Here is a 19,785-nt window from a genome sequence, read left to right as displayed (position 1 = left end):
TCACCTTCCTGCTCTACATAGCCATTAAGAACAGCAGGGATCAATTCAGATCCTGCCCACAGGCCACAGAGGCAAAGATACTTCACTTCCTTAAAGGCCGCCGCAGCCGGTATTTGAGATGCACAGATGCTGACGTGGTTCCGACTGCTGCTGGCAATATTAATATTAATAATAATAATAATTTCAAAGCGACAAACCCTCTAAAAACACTATGAATACATCCTGTATAGTAAATATTTCAAAATAAAATGCAGTAGCATGTATGAAGGTGTTTTTAATTTGGGAAAATAACATAAAAGACCACATCAATGTCACATGAAACATGGCAGGAGCTTTAACTTCACAGCCTTACTTTAAGCAATAAAAAGATTTTATTCAAAACTATAAAACATACGTGTAATATGAACAAAATAAAATGCAAATTCTTACAAAACGTAAAACTTTGAACCTACTAGCATTAGTGAATATCTAAATAAAACATCAAGCATACAGTACTTTAACTTGTACAATACTTTCTTGTTGTACGCTTCCAAAAAATTCAAGTTATTTAAAGGTAAAATCTCAAGTTAGTTAAATTAATTGTGAACAAAACAACTTCTACATTTGTTACTCTGAACTACAGAATGTTGTGTCTGATACAAACTTTATGTATAAAGTAAAAAATCATCTTAAAATATAAAAGAATTCCCACAATGTAAAAGAAATCGCCAGAAAAAAAAGATTTGAATTGTGTTTTAAATTCTTTAAATAACATTTGTTGAATATGCTGAATATATACACACTTGATCAGTCTGTACAAAATCACTATGCTATGCTCTATTTGGTAGAACTCGAGCCTCTAATAAAACCTGGCAACAAACATGAGAAACAAACGTGTGCTGTGAGGAAAACTCCAGCGCTGTATTTCTTCTGCCTAATGACTGCTTTCTCACCGTCTCCGCATCCCGTCTTTGTGTCTGTCTGGCCTTTTCAGAACACACTGGGTGAGAAAATCCCGAGGGAAGTATCTCATTGTCCTATTCTCTAATGAGCGGAAAGGATCCAGAGAAGGGAAGACAACTTTAGAAACTCATTGGAAGTCATTTGAAGGATGTAAAATAGTAGCCAGACTGCCCTGAGGTAAACAGGGAAACTATTACAGACATCTACTAGCAGAGCCGTCTCACACATCAAGCAGTTGGCTCCAATTATATTTCAAATTTAGATATTTATCTTGACTGTGAAATCGCTACACATCAAACTCTGAATTATTTAGACATCAACAAAGTAAATCAGTTGCAGCATCATGTCTGCCCTCTTCTTCTTTTTGTCTTGCATTTGCTGTCTCTTAGTGTCCTGGCAGAGTCCCCTAAGAGTCAAAGGGTTTGGTGTTCCTGCCAGCATACTGTGCTCTGTACTGAGCCTCCATTTCTTCCACCCAGGCCATGCTCCAGTCCCACGCAGGAACGGGCTCCAGCTCGCCGAACGAGTCGCCTTCTACACGAAACGCCGGATACAAGGCGCTGAGGGGGGAGGCTGGCGGAGAGAAGTCTAAACACAAGAAGAGGACAACATGTTGACGTGCATTTCAATATCCAGTGTGTGTGGGGGGATTATGTTAAAACAGAAACCTCTTTGCCTGCGGAGAAGGTTAGAGAAGAAGTAAACATTTCAAGACCTCTGAGGAGAACCTTTCATGATGAGTCTCTGAGGAATAGCAAATTTAGAAGCTTCTTTGAAGCAGCTGTCTGTCACCGACAATAAAACTATTCAGACGTGTTTGAGGCACCAAAGGAAACATTGCCGATTCACAACAGCCGACGTTCTGGATTCTAAAGGTACTGTTATATTTCAAAGACCTCAGAGACTAATAATAGTTATTCTATTATATTCTCAGCTGAAGGGCTCAAGCTATAGAGGCTGTATGTCCCGGTCTGAAACAAGCCTGTTACTGCTGGGTATCGGTACTCCATCCCTTAACCCCAATAATCCAGTACCAAGTAGTATCAGAACGTCTCCAGTCAAACGATACTGGAGCCGCAACGATTAATCGATTAGTTGTCAGTTATTAATTTAATCTTCGACTATTTTGATAATTGAGTCATTCTTTAAGAAAGAAAAGTAAAAGCTGAATATTTTCTACTATTACTTGCTGACAAAGCCAAAGCCTGTCTCTACTGCTTCCAGCGATCGGTGATCGCCCCCAAAAAATCCTGATCGGAGAACCCCTTACATATGATTCTTCAAATATCAAAAGATGAAAAATGAACACAGCTCTGGGGTCAGCAAGCTGCTGTAAGAAAAGGAGGTTAGTGTAGTCTCACTGCTGTATGCATGAAAAATAGAAACAGCCAAGGCAGAGAACAGCCAGAAGTGTTTGGCAAATGGCATAAAGCTGAATGGAGCCTGCAGATGGAGAGCAGAGAGACTGATGAGGTGATACAGGGAGATAGGAGCGGGGACAGGAGACTTAAAGGTCCCATATCGTGCTCATTTTCAGGTTCATGTTTGTATTTTGGGTTTCTACTAGAACATGTTTACATGCTTTAATGTAAAAAAAACACATTATTTTTCTCATACCGTCTGCCTGAATATACCTGTATTTACCATCTGTCTGAAACACTCCGTTTTAGCTCATTTCAACGGAATTGCGTTGCTAGGAAACAGCTTGGGTCCATGTTTACTTCCTGTCAGCTGATGTCATTCACATCCACTGCAACAGGAAATAAACTGGGACACATTTAGTATGTTTACTTTTAAAACTGTGAAATGGTCTAAATATTGTAGATTTGTGACATCACAAATGGACAGAAATCCTAACGGCTTGTTTCAAACACACAGTTTCTGAATACGGGTTGTGTGTGTTTCTCTGTGGATTGAGCGTTTTGATACTTTCACAGTATTTATATATCACATAAACCTGCTTTATAATATAAAAGACATGAAAATCTCACTTTTTACAATATGGGACCTTTAATGTCTTCGTCTCTGACACCAACAGACACATGCACAACCATTGCTGTAAAGTGGCATGTACAGTATGTGCACACTCTCTCTCTGCCTGCATGGCTGCATGTTACTAGTTGGGATCGTTCATAGACTGAGGGCTCCATCTAGTGGACAATTGCAATAAAGACAACAGGCCAGGATCCTGTGAGGAGGATCTTTAACTTTAGTTGTTGGTGTTGTTTTTCCCAACAAAAACCTAATAAAACTCAACTTCAAATGGTCATAATTGGTAGACGTATGCAACCGGGGGCTTTATTTTAAGGGGTCAAGAGTCAAAAAGGTTGGTAACCACCGGCTTAAAGGAAGGAGCCTGGAGATATTTGATATTTCCCTCCTCTGCTTACCTGACACAGACGCTCCACTCATGGTCTCTGCAGCCGCAGCCAGCAAGCGGGCAAAGCTGGCGCTGTCGTTGGTGTAGCAGCTGTCCACCGAGCTGATGAGGCTGGTGCGAGCGCTGCTGGTCATGTTGCTGTCCGTGACGGAGCTCCAGGTGTTCCACAGTGAGCCGTCCCATTCGCTGTAGCAGGAGGAAGGTGTGCTCTGGAGGCGGGCGAGTCGCAAGCCAATCGGCGGTGCCTCGGGATCATCGGTGGCAGGGTCGTCCTCCGGCTGTGTGGAGCGGCCTGGGCCACAGAGGCGGTACAGGGAGGGATGCTGCTCAGGCAGCTTACTGCTGACGGAGAGGGGTGGCATGATTAGATGACTACAAACTATAAATTAAACTGGTTGCATTAATGTTAACATCTGCACATTGTTTCTTCTAAAACCTAAATGTGCTAGGATCAGAACCAACTAGGACCAGCTGAGCTGTATCTCTACCTGCATCTCTCAGGTTTAGGGCTGAGTTCCAGATACTGGGTGGCTTCCTGTGCCGTCAGTGTGCCACCCTGTTCGTCATCCATTGACATGGAATATGATGTGGTAGACAGGTGGCTGTAGGAGGGGCAGCTGCTGCTGTTGTTGGGTCGTGGTTGCCCACGATGGCCTGACATGGCACACACTGACGGGACAGAACCCATGTCCATTGTTAGCTTGGTAGAACGACTGGAGCTGAGGAAGATGCAAGAGGAGGGCATGTAAGGCTTGTTCTCTCTGTCGGTCCAGATCATTATACACTCATGTAAGACAGTGGAGAGTCTCAGAGTTCTCTTTATCTTTGTAAAGTTCAATCAATACGTGTGAACATGAGCAGAAACCAGAGAAGTAAGTTTCAAAACTTGTGATGTCATCAAGTAGTCTGGAGCTGCTCCACAGACGATGAATGGGAGACTGATTTATGGAGCTGTCTGTGCTGTGTGTCTCTTACCCTTCATCTGAGGTGAGGCTGTGTGTGTCCATGGTGTCCTCTATGGGCATCGGTGGTGGGGGGGGCAGCATGTCCACTAGGTGTAATGATGCAGAGTAATGCAGCAGGCGAGGGCAGCCAGCGACTGTATCACACTCTGGACAAAAACATAGGACAATCTGAAATCAAATAATATGTACATACTTAGGCTACTAATTACCGGTAACCAATAACAACCACTATCATCTCTAATCTACAAGTTCTAGTTCAACTTTAAGTTTGGAGTCAGATCAGTCTCAATATTAATGAACGCACGCTGAAGGATTCACAACTGTATTTTGTGATTTATATATAAATAACTCTCTCCACAAAAATACTTTTCAATGCACACAAAAACAATTGTTGTTGTGTTTTTGTGTGAGAGTGAGTATCTTTGTCTGGTGAGGATCTTTGTTTCCCATCTAGGTGCTCTCTCTCTGATTGGCTGGAGGTGTGGGTTCGGTCTGGGGTGTGCCGGCTGCTGATTGGTCCAACCATCATCTCTGCAGTTTAAAATGCTCAGGTAGTCTGACAGCAGTCTGACAGCAGACTTGTTCTGTCCTCGGCCTCCAAACCTTTGTGTTAAAGCTGTGATCTACAGTTGAATCAGTAGCCTTAGTGCCCTAGTGGCTTCATCATTGTGTTACTTGTAGTAGGTTTTCTTTGTTGCTAAAGATAGACTTCAGTACTGGACCCAGAACAAGGCCTACAGGTCAAAGACTCACCCTACTGGACCCAGAACAAGGCCTACTGGTCAAAGACTCACCCTACTGGACCCAGAACAAGGCCTACTGGTCAAAGACTCACCCTACTGGACCCAGAACAAGGCCTACTGGTGAAAGACTCACCCTACTGGACCCAGAACAAGGCCTACTGGTGAAAGATAGAAACTGTCATCAGGGCATCACATCAGACTGAACTCTTTGTCCCTGCTCACCTCTGAAACGGACTATGAAGTCATTTCAGTGTTCAACACCAAGAAGCCCCGTCGTCTCCTGCTGGAACCATCAACAGTAAGATCATTTATGGACTAATGGCCGATTTCATTATTATTGTTTATTGGGTTTTATGCTGATGTTGCTGCCAGCTGTGTGTGTGAATATGTGCTATGCTATGTTATGTTATGGTGTTTCTGTTTGTCTTGTTGGATCAGAATCAGCTTGATTGTCCAGGTATGAGTAGACCTGCACACGTCGGCTACCAGGAGTTTGACTCTGGTTATTTTGCTCTCATTGTACGACGGAAATAGAAATGCAGCTAAAAACAAGGTGAACAAAGCTGAAGAAGAGGAAAGAAGATAAATATACATGTCAGGTGACCTGTAACATTACCTCTGATGATGATGAAGTTGTAGAAGGCTTGTAGGATTAAACTGTGGTGCATGGCTCCTATTGTAGTTAACATAATGCCTTTCAGAGTCTTATAAGTAGATGTTTGGTCTTGGACGGGACAGGCCCACCTGATTATCTCTGTGGCCCCCCACACTGTGATTTCTGCCTACACCACTGCCACTGTTTGTTTTTTTTACATTTATATACAATAACTGTTTTTGTGTGCATTGAAACATATTTGTGAGGAGTCATTTCTATATAAATCACAAAATACATTAGTGAATCCTTCTGTGTGCGTTCATTAATATTGAGACTGATCTGACTAAAAGCACCATTTCATATGTGCAGTTTCTAGAGTGTAAAGGTGTCTCTCAGTCCTGTTAGCGAGACAGGAGCTGGTGTATGGACATCAATGACGATGTATGGATGGATGTTGTCGTACCGTGCCGACCCGATGGTATGTGACTGAGTCTCTGTTTGTAGACGTGGGACGGACAAGCCTGTTTCCTGGTTGGCACTATGGGGACACTGTTCACTGCATGCAGCTCTGGGGGGGGAAACAAATACATTAATCTGGGACACATTACCATGGCAGGTGAACACGCCATGACTCCGCCCACTTAGGAAACAGGAAGTGTACACCATTTCAAACCAGGTGCAGAGCTTGAGAGGCGTCATCTTTGTTATAGAGCATCTCTGGTAGTACTTTACTCAACGCTGTAGTGATGTATCAGATAACACGGTGTGCAGATACAAAGAGTCCACCTCTACTCACCTTGCTTGCTGTGGCTTTTTTCCCATGACTCCCTCAGCACACCCATCTTGGGTTGGGGGCGTATGGCCTGTTTCCACGGTAACGCCTCCCGGCTACAGAGGGGCGAGGTCTTTGTCGCCGGCTGAGGGAATATCTGGATGGTCTCGGCTCCTTGCTGATGGGGCGGACCGTGAGCCATTTTAGGGCGGCGCCCGGGACTGTTGAATGTCTTGAGGCCGTTGCCCATCAGGTCCACATAAAAAGTGCCGTAAACGCCGCAGCTGTCGGTCGCCACGGGGACAGCCGGGTCCACGCAGCTGTGGTCCTTCCAGGAGACCGGGAGGCCTAATGAAACACAGATGAATATGTGCTGACAATCCGGAGCATATTTATCAAGTATTTATAGTTACTGTGCGGCCGCTATGATTCACTCAGTGTTTGAATGTGTGACCACTGAAGTAAACTGAGTAGGACACGAGCTCAACACAGCTCTGTTTCAACTGCACTCACATGCTGAGATGCATAGGTGTTACCATGGTTACCACCTGGTCTTGGCTATACATTGCTCACACAGATCAGCAGATTATTTTAATAAACGCTTTTTAATCACATACCATCACAAGATTTCACATCACAGACAAACTGACTGACTGACTCCTTTACAGGCGATCTCACTATCTGGTTATTTGGTTTCGCACCAGAGTTTGATTGACAGCTTTCACACCAACCCGATCAAACCAAACTCAGCGGTTCAACACATCCCAGTTCATCTGAACGAAAACAAAACAGGTTAGGTGTGAAAGCACCCCAGGAGCCTCCGATGTCTAACTCAAGCTCATCAAATCAACCAAATCAACCAATTTATCCTCAGTTGGATTAGACAAGCATTTATATCAAGTTCATCTTGTGTCAAGGCCAAGTGTTGGACCAGCAGTTCAGCCAGAAATCAGTCATATGTGCCAGTTAATACTCACTGGTGCCCCGGATCCCTGGGTGCTTCTGACCTTGGGCCCATAAGTCCTGATACTTCTGGTTGAAGGCAGGTCTCCAGCCTCCAGAGACCCAAGGGGAGTCTGGAGCTGCCATCCTGTAGAGGAGGATTTGAGAAGTTTTATAATATTCTAGTACTGTCTCTCGTGAAAATACTTATGAGTAGAGTCATTCAATCTATCTGAATTAAAAGGTATAATAACGACAACTGTTTCTACTGCACTTTGATTGACCAAGCTGTACCTGTGTTTGATGATGAGATCTTCACTGGCTAGTCTCTGCAAACCTAAGAAAAAAAACATTAAAAGTTATACACAGAGGTGGATGAAGTATTCACATCCTTTCCTAACTTAATTAAAGGTATATTAAGTATTATCAACAAAATGTACTTCCACTCCTTTACTTTTTTAAGGCAGACTATAGCAGGCTGAGTTTCAGAGGTAGAGGGAAGGTGGTATCATATGAAACTAGAAAACCTGATGAATCCATCGGTACCAACCGTGTCATGTTAGCTTGTCGGGAGGAACGTTAAATAATGCTACGAAGTTACCCTGAATTTTGGCGAGGGAAAACTGGCATGCCCATTTTCAAAGGAGTCCCTCGACCTCTGACCTCCAGATATGTGAATGAAAATTAGAGATGTTCCAATACTATATTTTCCTTCCCGATACCGATGTAGTATCGGCCAATACCGAGAACAAATCCGAAACCAGTGTGATTAAAAAAAAATATGCTGACCATGTATGAAATCAACATTCAAAAACTCCCGCAGTGGATTGGCAGCAGTACTGACAATCTACCTGCTCAGGTATATTTGGAAAAGATTTCTTTACATTCTATCGTATGCACATTCGTTATCATCAGTCTAGTTGTGACTAACTCTCTCAAAATATGGATCTAATTTAGAAAACAAATTGGCCTCCACAGACCCTTTATTTTTACTCCAATTAATTACTTGGGAACTGTTAAGGATTTATATGAAGCCGGGATGTTGTCATCTTTTACTGAGCTCTCTTCAGAGTATCGTCTACCTGACTCTCACCTCTTTCATTCCGTTTTTCAGAAAAGGATTGAACAAACGCATTTTGAAATAACTGAATCCCAGACTTGTAGTTCTGCAGGTGTAACTGAGATTCGGACCTGTTGATAGACCTTGTATACACACCTTTAGCCCTGCCATGACCTGCTATCAGGTGGCCTGTCCTGCTGTGGCGTCTGAAGAGGTAGACGGCTGCAACCATCAAAACACACCACAGGAGGGCACCAATGGTGCCGATCAACACCGGGTCCTGAAGCAGGGCCAGGACCTGAGACGGATCCCGGCTGTCTGACCCAGGAGGAACGCCTAATTGTGGGTCTGAAAAGCAGATGAATTAAAATATGAAGTCATGATAACTTCTCTTCTGTAATGTGGTTTGAATATACACTGAAGACACAGACAGCTTCAGTTTTAGCATGCATCGTTTTGCTCACTGATGACAAATCCGTGAGTGTCACTAAGCGTTCCTACTCCGGCTCCGTTGACAGCTGCTATGGTGATCCAGTATCGTCTCCCGGGTTTGAGAGTAGAGATATCAAGGTTGTGTTGGCCGCTATCCACTGTCCAGTTTTGGGACTGTTGCTCCTCAGACTCCACACACCACACCTGCAGAAACAGTTTGCATCCTTAAAGCTACAGTAGGCAACACATTTTCAGCATCATTGGGAACTCACGATGTGAGTGTCAGGAAGTGTTTATTTTTAATTTGTGATATTGGGCTATACAAATAAAAGAGACATGACTAGAGTTGTTCTCCAGTGATTACCTGGTAACCCTGTATGATGCCGTTGTGGGTTTCATGAGGAGGAGGCTCCCAGCTCAGATGGATGGTGTTATTCTGCTCATGGCTCACTGTTATGGTCACAGCCAGCGGAGAGGCACTGGGCACTGCATTAAGAGGAGGAGGAGGAGTTGACAGTTATCTTCTGAACATGGCTGGACTGTATATTCAAGATCAGGAAAACACATGAAAGTATTAAAAATGACACATATTCTTAGATCAAATAGTTGCTCACCTGTCTCAGGGACTCTGAGGTGCCGGGTGTTGCTCTCCCTTCCGTACAAGTTGCTGCCATAGGGACGGACTTTGAACTCGTACTTGTAGCCTCTCTTTAAGGGGCCCACCAGAGCCTGGAAGCCGGGCAGAGCCACCTTCTTCGCTGCCCAGTCCGAGCTGGCGGGCAGCAGAGAGCGATAGAGAACCTCGAAGCCGTCGAGGTAATGAGGCTGGGCCGGGGGGGACTGGAGCTGCTCAGAGAGAGGAAACACACAACATGGATCAGACACCTAGAATGATCATGCTTTCTCTGAAACTCTCTGAATTAGCATGCCCATACCTTCCATTGGACTTGTGATATGTTGGACCCAGGGGCCGCGATGGAGACATTGTCCAGAGCAACTCGCAGGGCTGACAGCTCTTTGTGGAGGTCTCTCTGTGTAGTGCTGGTGGCCTCTGGAAACACAAGTATTTATTTATATTTATTAATTTATTATTAGACACACTTGGCAGACAGTGATATGTTTTTAGTCCCAAACAGAACATGGGGTAGTGGTGCACTCCAGCCTCTTGTGGTCGAAATGAGTATCACAGCAACAAACACTTCACTTGAAAAATGAAGCTCAGCAGCCACACTCCCTCGGTCAGTCGACCGGTAACAAAGCTATCAACTCAAAAACAGTCCGTGAAACAACCCCGGCTTTTTCAGACATCATCTTACCTTCAACTAGCAGCTGTGCACTGGCAGTGACCACACCTGCATCATTCACAGCAGTGCAGGTGTACTTCCCAGCATCCTGGGCTGACACATAGTGGATCTGGAGAGTCTGGTCTGGATTTACAAGGTACCTGTACACACACACACGAGCAGTTAGTTTTCACACTTGCTGTCCCTCTGGTCTCTTTTTTTACAATGACTGAAATGATGATTTAGCAGATCTATTTTTAGTTGGATTAGAAAGAAACACGCCGTGAGGAAACCTGCTGGCAGCTTAGTGACGAAGCTAACTTAAAACACCTTAAATGAGTGAATGGCGACATGAAATGGGATGATATATGCACGTAGTACATATATGCACGTAGTACATATATAAGTGTATGTTGAAGCTTCCAGCTGCAGGTTCAATCGCTGCAAACTGTCAAACCAAAAAAGTCTGAAGTCAAATCTTTATTTTTGTATTTGATTGTAGTGGAGGAAAAGGAAAAGAAGTTGACTCGATGAACGGAGTGTGTGTCTTTCTGTGTCTTGCCGTAATAAAGTACCTGCCGTTGGGCAGTGGCCCCTGCTCTCTGCTCCAGACCACAGCAGGCGGGGGGTCACCTTTAGCTCGGCAGTAGAACTGGGCCGACTCCCCCGCTCTCACAGACACGTTCTCTGGCTTCAGCACCAACACGGGCTTAGCTGCAGTAGAAGAGAAGAGGAACTCTGAAATGAGCTGAACTGTACTGAACTGTACTGAACCGTACTGAACTGAGGTACCTGGGTGTAGTTTTGTTTGCATTCAGAACATGGGGCTAAATTCAAAGCCGATATTGTTAAAGCAGTAATAACATAAGCAGTAATAACATAAGCAGTAATAAGAGGTAGTTGTGGGAGTGTTGTCTCACCCAGCACAGAGAGCCGAGCCGCCCTGCTCTCTCTCACTCCTCCCGTGTTGCTGGCCACACACACATAAGCTCCAGAGTGGTACTTCTCTGCAGGAGCGATGATCAGCTTCCCGCTCAGCTCCTTCAGAACCAGCACAGATATTCATAATTCATTAGAGAAATCCACTTCCTGTGTAGTTGTACAATAAAAGCGGTAACTTCCTTCTACCTCCATGCAGACTCAAATGGAGCATATATATTGATTTTGGCATTAAACAATCCCCTTCCTATAAGGCAGAGGGCTTACCGTGTAGTGGTGGTCAGTGTTGATGGGAAAGCCATCCTTCTTCCAGATGACATTAGGTTCAGGGTGCCCCATCGGGGGGCCACAGTTGAACACAGCCACCTCCCCCTCTGCCACCTCCACATCACTGGGCTGCACACTGAACTCCTCCTGCAACACTGCAACAACACAGTCGGGGTTAGTCCACACAAACCGAGTGCTGGAGTTACTATGAGGAACTTTCATTTGGTTTTCATTTTGCTGCTCCCTGTGAACAAAAGCATTTTTTTTTCTGAGCACCAGATATTCCCTTTTTTCCTCATTTTACTGCAGCAAAGTCTGACAGTCTGCCCCGCTCAGTCTAGCTCAGGGTTCAGCAAACTTTACTATCAAAAGAGACATTTAAGGCAAAAAAGGAAACAAATTCTGAGATTTCCAGAATAAAGTCATAACTTTACGAGAAAAATATAATATTCATAATATTACAACGTTTTTTTCTCGTAAACCTATGTCTTTATTCTCTAAATCTCAGATTTATTTATTTTCCTCAATGTGGCCCTAATGCTCCGTTGTACCATGAACCTACAATAATGATAGATAAAAATGAAAATGTAAACAAAAAACAGTTATTCATTTCCATTTTTAAAAATCCACTGGAGAGGGGCTAAAGAGCCTCATGTGGCTCCGGAGCCACAGGTTGCAGACCCTTGGTCTAGGTTCTGGTTCTTCCGTGCGTCCCTTCCCTCCAGCAGCGTGGTGTCGGTGTTGGCTCCCAGCGGGGACCGGAGCAGCGAGGTGAAGAAACGCTAGTTTAGAGCATGGTTTGTGAGATCTCGGAGGACAGTTGCTGTACCTTTATTCAACATACTGTGTTTCCATCAATCTAATCCCATAGAAATCCTGCCGCGCTGACCTTTAACATCAAATCAATAACTCATTATCACCATACTAAAATAAAACTACCCCTTTGTGCTTGAAATGTGTACCGCACACAAGAAGACATGCATGCAGCCGGCTCAAGGTTCACGTCCCCTAAACACACATCACAAGGATCTAGAGGCTTTACTCATTAAAGACAGGAAGTAAAGCGGCCTGTTAGCAATCATTAAAGGGAATTTATCTGACTTTTCTACAGCCAACACGTTATCCACTTACAGAACATGTGTCTTTCCTAACCATTAGATGATGGAATGAGATGTTTCTCTGTCTCTGTCGTTAGTTAAAGGACTTTCCTACATGGCCTTTGTGTCCATCACAGTTTTGATTGTCCTGTAAAGACTCCAAGACAAGCAGCTGCTGTGTGTCGACCGCCTCACTGGGATCCAGATGAGTAAACAGTGAGGGTCCGAGGTCAATTAGCGCCACTGTTTGACCCCCCCCCCCCCCTTCCTGTCCGGCAAACATTGACATTGGACCCCTGTACCCCTTCTGCCTCTGTCACCACATACATCTTCATCTGGTGTGTGTGTTGGCTACGCCTTTAACTCCCCATCGCTCTCCTCTAAAGGAGATTGTGTGTGTTCAGTTACTTCAGCTGTGAGAGACAGAAATGAACTGCTGACATGAACATTTTCCTTAATTCTAAGTCTTCAGTGGTGAAACACACAGTAGGGGGATCCCCCCGTCTTACCTGCAACGTACAGCGATGCGTTACGGCTTGTAGCCTTGCCTGCACTGCTCGTGGCCACACAGGTGTAGACGCCCTCATGCGACTGACCTCGCTTGCCCCCCACACTCAGGAAGAAGATGCTCCCCTCCAACAAAACTATGGGTTGCGACCAGTGTCCGTCTCCTTTCGCCGTCTTCACAGGCTGGCCGTTTCGCAGCCACTCGATGTACGGCTTCGGGCTGCCCTCCGCCCGGCAGGAGAGCGTGGCGGGATTCCCAACTTTCACCACCACGTCAGAGGGCTGGTGGACGATGCGGGGCGCCGTATCCTGTGCATGAACTCTGGTACCTGGAGAGAGGGTAAAGAGCATCCATGTGTATATTAAGCCGCAGAGCAGTGACACGCTGCATGTTGCACTTCTGTTTAATCACATTTAGAAAAGGTGCTGTTGATAACATTCAGCCACTAGATGTTGCACTCTCCCTCCCCCGTTCCACTGCATTCACTTCACAACACATGGTTGCACAGAGACTCAGACAGACAGTCATGTCAAGTGATGAATCTGTCGTGGTAGAGTAATGAAGTCAAGTCTGATTCATAACTTCAAATGGCTTAGAATAGACTTTATTGAGTGGGTTTGTGAGAGTCAAGGTGTGCTTGCACATGAGTTTCTGACGTCATGTTAAGTAAGTTAAGGATTGCCAAGTCTGTGGCCTGCTGTGACTGAATGACTGTAACTTAAATAAGAATTGTTTGATGACAGAAGAACCTATATTTAATGTGGACCGTCATGTGTGTCTGATACCACATCCTGAGCTCATTCTTATGTTGATAAGAGCCTACAATGTATAGAAGAGCCACACCCAGACAGCAGTGCCTACACTACGCATCACCACCTATGAGTTCATTTAACTGGCAACAGAACACCCACAACAGAACACGCTGAAGCCTTGCTACCAACAAACAATGTCTATTTGCAGCCAGCAGCAGTGGAATGCCATTGTTTGAGCTTCCCGTGGAGTTGGATGACCACAATGAAGGAAACGGGGAGACTGTGATCAGCTTCCTGACAGGAGAGGAAGCTCCAGGGTCTCATGAGCATCAACCTTAACAAAAGCAGACTGGAACTCCCTCCATCAACAGCATATCCGCAACAGAACAAAGACACTCTTTAAGTGGAATTTAAAAAATGAAGTTTCCGTCACTTCATGTAAAAAATAAAAAACAAAACAAAACAAGGAAGTGAAAATGATTTGGGAGAACATAGTTGAAGCCTCACAGGTGCTGCTTCCTGTCTCAAACACACTAAAAGAAACATTTATGAAATCTTAAACTACATGTTGCATGCTGTAATTCAGAACCACACATCCAAATAAATACAACAGGGGGCCAAAAAGATCCCAAAAAGAGATGGACATGAGCTTCAAACAGGAGCTGCTGTCTCGATATTCTGACGTCATTTGCAGCCAGAGTCTGCGCGGTAGTGATCGGGGGGGTTGGAGCCGACTTCTCTCTTCATTTATTACCTCAGTAAACATTGTAAACATGAGTTTATGGTCTCAATCGCTAGTTTCAAGTCTTCTTCAATACAGCATGATGTTCATTTAGTAAATTATGGTTTAACCCCACTGTCACTGTGTAAACAATGACAGTTTTTCATTGTTGCAGGGGTGTTTTTTTTTGGGATGGATGTCATTTTGTGGCAAATTTTCTGTTCACTGTATGACTTTCCATGAAAGATCAAATGTTCTGTTTACAATACTGTATATGTAATACATTGCTACTGTATAAACACACATACATATCCTGTTTCTGCGTAGCTACTACAGTATTATACAGTGTTGACTTTTCCCAGTAAGCTTTTACCTGCTGGTGAAATGAGAATCTAAAAAGCATAAAACAGCATTCAACTAGACAGAACTGACATTCTGGTTTAGTGGTTCAGTGTCATCATGATGTGTTCAAGTGTAAAATGTTCTCGTAAAATGTAGTTTTTGGTGAGACACTTGAATAAATCCAGTTGTTAGGAGATGTTTTCACATCAATTTAAAATAGATATTAGAGAGAGAAACACTAACTCTAAGCAGCTGGCCAAGATTTTTTTAATCAAAGCAAATATTTAAATAATCCTAATCATTTGAATTGTGTGTTTTTATGCAAACAACCACTATAGATGACAATAACAGGAGTACAGTACAGCACTGTGTACAGTGGACCTGCAGTGCATGCTGGGGGATTCTCTGTTTTGTTAATGGAAACATTCCTACCCAAAACAGTCAGTCCTGTACAGTTCATATAATGTCATTGTCTTAATAATAATCTGCTGTTTGGAGTGATGTTCAGGATAATAAATGCTGTAAAATAAGTGCTCAGTATGTTTTCTTTAAATGAATGTAGTGGTAAAATAGAGTTTATGTCTGACAGAACTTATTTGGCCCCCGGCAACAATCTGGGTTCCTCATGTGGCCCCACAGGAACAATAAATGCCCCCCTGGTCATAATGGTGGTACTTGGAGAATCAGATATTGTCTGAGGTGGTACGTGGTGTAAAAAGTTTGAGAACCACTGGTTTAGAGAATGATAAGAAAACTGTAAGTATCACATTATTTTAACTAGACATTCCTCTGTAATATGAAACTTGTGTTCAAATATATTAATTTTGGATTTTTCAGGTTTTTTTTTGGCAAAATAAACTTTAAAAATCTACTGTATCTTTTACTGTGTTTGTAATGAGAGTGAAACTCTGCTATAGTTCTTCTTAAATGATGTAAAGAAGTGCAGCAGCCTGTAGCTTCTATCTGAATGAGCAGGTTCTGTCTGTGAGTAAACTAATGGACCCATCAGAACTTTGAGGTGCTGCAGACACAGCATTAGCAACCTGTAATATTATTTAAGTTTTGGGCTTTAAAATGTAATTTATATTAGATTATATTAGATTTTATTATATTAAATTAAATTATTTTATATTATATTATATTATATGGTAAATACATTGCCACACTTCAAACAAGTAGAATCAACAAGTAAATGTCTTCTTTATAATAAACACAGCAGTAATCCTGCCAGTGAAAGAGTGTTAAACTCTCAGTTAGTTTCAGAGTTAGAATTAAACCCCTGAATGATTAAACTCAGCTGCTCACCTGACAGAAGAAGAAGAAGAAGAAGAAGAAGTGATGTCTTCATCATTAACAGAGATACTTCCAGAAGCAGCTGATAAAAACAGGCTAAATTCCAACTTGACTAGTAAAATAACATCCCATAATAATGACTATGAGCGCCTCTCTGACTGACTGCGTCTCTGTGAGCACTGACGTCACACTTCCTGTCAGATGGGTTTTTCAAAATAAAACCCATATTGACAAACATCACAAGGTCACACTTCACTGTCATAAAGCCATCATCTATCTATCTATCTGCACTTTAATCTATTTTTTAAATAACTCTACCTCAGTTCTTATCCTGCATTATATTCCATATTTTACATTTCTTAATATCTATATCTCCTATATTTTAATATCCAGCACTATATCACTTTCTGCACTATATTCACTTTTTTAATAGTCCCATATTTTAGTTTTTATCCTGCACTATATTCATTTTGGTATTTTTATATCTGGTATATTTTTTATACTCCTTTTTTATACTTTTTTACTTACTTGTGTCTTTTTACTTATATGTTTGCACTATGGAAATGTGATGATCAATAAAGTATCTATCTATTTATCTATCTATCTATCTATCTGTTTAACTTAATAATTATTGTATATATTTTATATCATCTATGTTTACTGTAAATATAGGACATTTTAAAAGGAGACAAATGCCAAATAGTTCACTGTACATGTCATATATCACATAAAATAATCTGTTAAGCTCTGAGGACCCAGGTCATCGGTCCTCACTTGAAATCTTTATTGATTATTGATTGATTTAAAAACACAGCATAAGACAGTAAAGTGACAAATTATTGACATTATTTTTTTATATATTTTCTGGTAGCTTTAAACGACAAATTTCCTCCGCTTCCTTAAAACTCTGCTGAGTGAATTAGCAGCACGTCCAGGAGAGAGTCTGAATGTGCCATCTTGGCTGTTTGTTTTTGACAGTTTGTGGCAGCAGCTCTGTCGACTCTGATAGGAAACAGGAAGTTCAGAGTCTCCCATGTCTCTAAACAATAGAAGGAAATTATGATTCTCTCACTCTTTCAATGAGTTCAAAGTATTCAACTGTAAGTAAACACTTTGGTAGCGGAAATCACTGAATTGGAAATAAATTTACTTGAATATTTGGCTTTGTGTCCCTATTCCATATTTATTCCAGACTAATCCAAAGAATGAGTATATTCACAAAATTCTGTGTGCATACCAAACAAATACTAGATTATGCGTGGACACTATTGTCCTACAATGCAACACATAAAGGACATGGAGGTGCTGTGATGGTATAAAGTATAAAAAAGTAATGCAATTTAGCAGAAATGTAACTTTGGGAAGGATAGTTACTTCCAAGTTCCGCCACAGTAAAACAAGAAATAAGTGAACTACGGCTAGTTCATTGCGTCCAATGGCTCACATAAATGAAGTATTGTTTAGTGAGCTGTTCATTGTGCAGCTCAGAAAGGCCCGGGGCTAAGTGATGGATGTTTATATTGATCCAACAACGTGGGTTTGATGGCCCCGGCATCGGCCGGCTTTCAGTCCCCAACAAAAGGTTTAGAGAGGATGAAGGATGAGTCCCGGCTAAACACAACCCATGGGAATGGTGCTGGGCTGGGATGTGCCGAGAGAAGGGAACCTCTTTCAGGCTGTAGACCAAAGGTCAGGAGACGTATTGGAACGGGCCCGGAGGGCGGGGATGGAATAAGAAAAAAGAAAGAAAGTGTCAGCTATAGTGAGGAATGTGATAAAAAGTGACTTCAGAGTAAATTCAGAGTGTAATTCAAGTGTGTTTTGTAAAGGAATCGACAATCACTGTCAACATAAAGGAGCGCTTTAAGCTAGTTTAAACAGAAAATGTACTCTGTGTGCACACCGCTCGTCTTTTCTTGAATAATTAAAGACTGGAGAACGTGTTTGTCTTTATGTATGCAGTACGCTTTCTCTTTCACACATTGTAATTGCATTTCATCACGATTACATTTTCCAAATTCTGATCAATTTGTAGAATAATCCATCTCTGAGGAATGACATTATGTGCAGAGTTGCATGTTGCATTGTCTTTTGCAACTCTTTCTAACACTTTTATCCATTTTACACACAGTTAGAGCATGATTAGGATTCTCAGGCAGGTTTCCCTTTGGCACCATAACTATAGAAAGACATTTAAACATTTGGACAGCTGTGAAATCTTTTACACAATACATATTCTATATTTGTCTTAATATACTGTCTAATGGCGTTCCTGTGTGGCCTTTACAACAGCTCAAAAAAACATACCTAACATTGTTTTATGCTGTCACATTAGCTCTGTTTGGGGTTTTAGGATGAGCTGTAAAATAGAGTTAAATACAAAAGATGTTCATACAGTATGTTCTTTATCTGTGATCAATGTTGACGGCACTTTTTACGCAGCACTACCCCTCCCAGAACTCAGATCAGTTTAGGAAGTATAAGTTTGTTTAGTTGTTTGACCTCTCTGCGATCTTCCATATCGCACAATTTCTTCTCTTGGATTTCAATAAAGTCAGAGGAAAAGATAAAAAGATATTTTAAAGGAAAAGATAATAATTATTTGTACACATACAGCAGTGGCGTCCGTGTGACACCAAACACTCAAGATGTTATTTATATTTAAAAATAATTTCTTACATGCTCAAATGACTGAATTTATCAGCTGATCTGAGCGAGTGAGATCCATTAGAAGTGTTGCATGACATCAGTCCAGCAGGTTTCAGCGCGTCATCAGTGCTGCGTGCCTCCAGTCTGAAACCTTGTGTGAGTTATTAAGGGCTCACCTTTTTTGCGGTGTGGCCTGCTCCTGTGAGGCGTGTGCTGGTGTCCGACACCGTGACGGACGTGCTCCTTGACCCGGCTCCTTGGCCTCTTGTTCAGTCCTGACTCTGTTGGACAGATGTCTTGGCACTGTGAGTACTCGAGCCAGGTGTAGAACCAGGACACCCAGAGAAGCCACGCACCGACACGCATCTTCAGTCAAAACAACTTCCTGGATGCAAGACCCCGAACCCCTACTGCAGCTCCGCTGTACCATCCATACCCTCAGCAAACTCTGCACTCCCTACTGTGGCACCCCACAAACATGTGACCTGTCCTACGCACCACTTGTTATGTGGAGACAGTTAAACAGTGTGTTTTCTTCATATTGCTTTAACATGACTGTGTGCTCCTCTTCCCTCCCTCTCGTGGTCGCCCCATCTCCTCCTCTTTGGGTCCTTTTTTTTCTCCCGCGGAGGGAGAACTTGGGGGGGAAACAATGATCAAAAAAACAAGTTTCAGACCTCATGCTGAGCGAGTAGTGAGGGGAAAGGGGACCAAGGGGTCCTGTCTTGTCCAACAACATCTGTGCCATTCATTCTGCATGGGATAAGGGGGGGGGGGCAGAAAACAAGGCTCAGTCTAGAGGAGGAGGGGGGGTGAGAGGAGGTTGAAATAAGGGGGAGGTAACACAGAGAGGCCTGTTTTCCCAAGTCAGATCAGTTCCATTAATCAAACGTCTACCGTGTGACTGGTCAAATGCAGCAGAACAGTTTTGGATTATGTAAAGCGTCGCACAAGTTGAATAATTAAATGTCTGCTTTGATCATTCTGAGAGAAGTATTTCACCACAAATTAACAAATCATATTTAAAAAAAAGATGCATTAAGGAAGTATATGAAGTTTTTCATTTGTTCAATTCTGCTGCACAAAGTGCAATTTTCAGTTTT

The 19,785-nt window shown here is 42.7% G+C and overlaps 1 protein-coding gene across 3 annotated transcripts; it reads right to left on the bottom strand.

Moving 5' to 3' along the window:
- Positions 1–260: 260 nt before the first annotated feature.
- Positions 261–19,176, bottom strand: robo4 (roundabout, axon guidance receptor, homolog 4 (Drosophila)). 3 transcript variants are annotated; one of them, XM_037749347.1, is made up of 19 exons: positions 18,859–19,176; positions 12,927–13,253; positions 11,321–11,475; positions 11,035–11,155; positions 10,690–10,828; positions 10,148–10,275; positions 9,767–9,882; positions 9,446–9,677; positions 9,196–9,317; positions 8,864–9,035; positions 8,556–8,747; positions 7,634–7,676; positions 7,375–7,487; positions 6,422–6,745; positions 6,089–6,193; positions 4,298–4,433; positions 3,811–4,041; positions 3,333–3,664; positions 261–1,530 (listed from the first exon to the last, which is right to left on the bottom strand). In XM_037749347.1, the coding sequence occupies exons 1-19, from the start codon at positions 19,046–19,048 to the stop codon at positions 1,349–1,351; spliced, it is 3,360 nt and encodes a 1,119-aa protein (XP_037605275.1). In that variant the 5' UTR covers positions 19,049–19,176; the 3' UTR covers positions 261–1,348. The 3 variants fall into 3 exon arrangements, with proteins under 3 accessions (XP_037605275.1, XP_037605277.1, XP_037605276.1); XM_037749349.1 differs by lacking the exon at positions 18,859–19,176 and adding an exon at positions 16,046–16,186 and having other exon boundaries at positions 353–1,530; XM_037749348.1 differs by having other exon boundaries at positions 1,349–1,530; positions 3,333–3,661; positions 18,859–19,048.
- Between the last annotated feature and the right edge of the window lie 609 nt (positions 19,177–19,785).

The sequence above is a fragment of the Sebastes umbrosus genome, chromosome 17, assembly GCF_015220745.1.
Source record: "Sebastes umbrosus isolate fSebUmb1 chromosome 17, fSebUmb1.pri, whole genome shotgun sequence".
Lineage (NCBI taxonomy): Eukaryota > Metazoa > Chordata > Actinopteri > Perciformes > Sebastidae > Sebastes > Sebastes umbrosus.
Note: the sequence above shows the minus strand (reverse complement) of the source record. Positions and strands in the feature narration are given on the sequence as shown.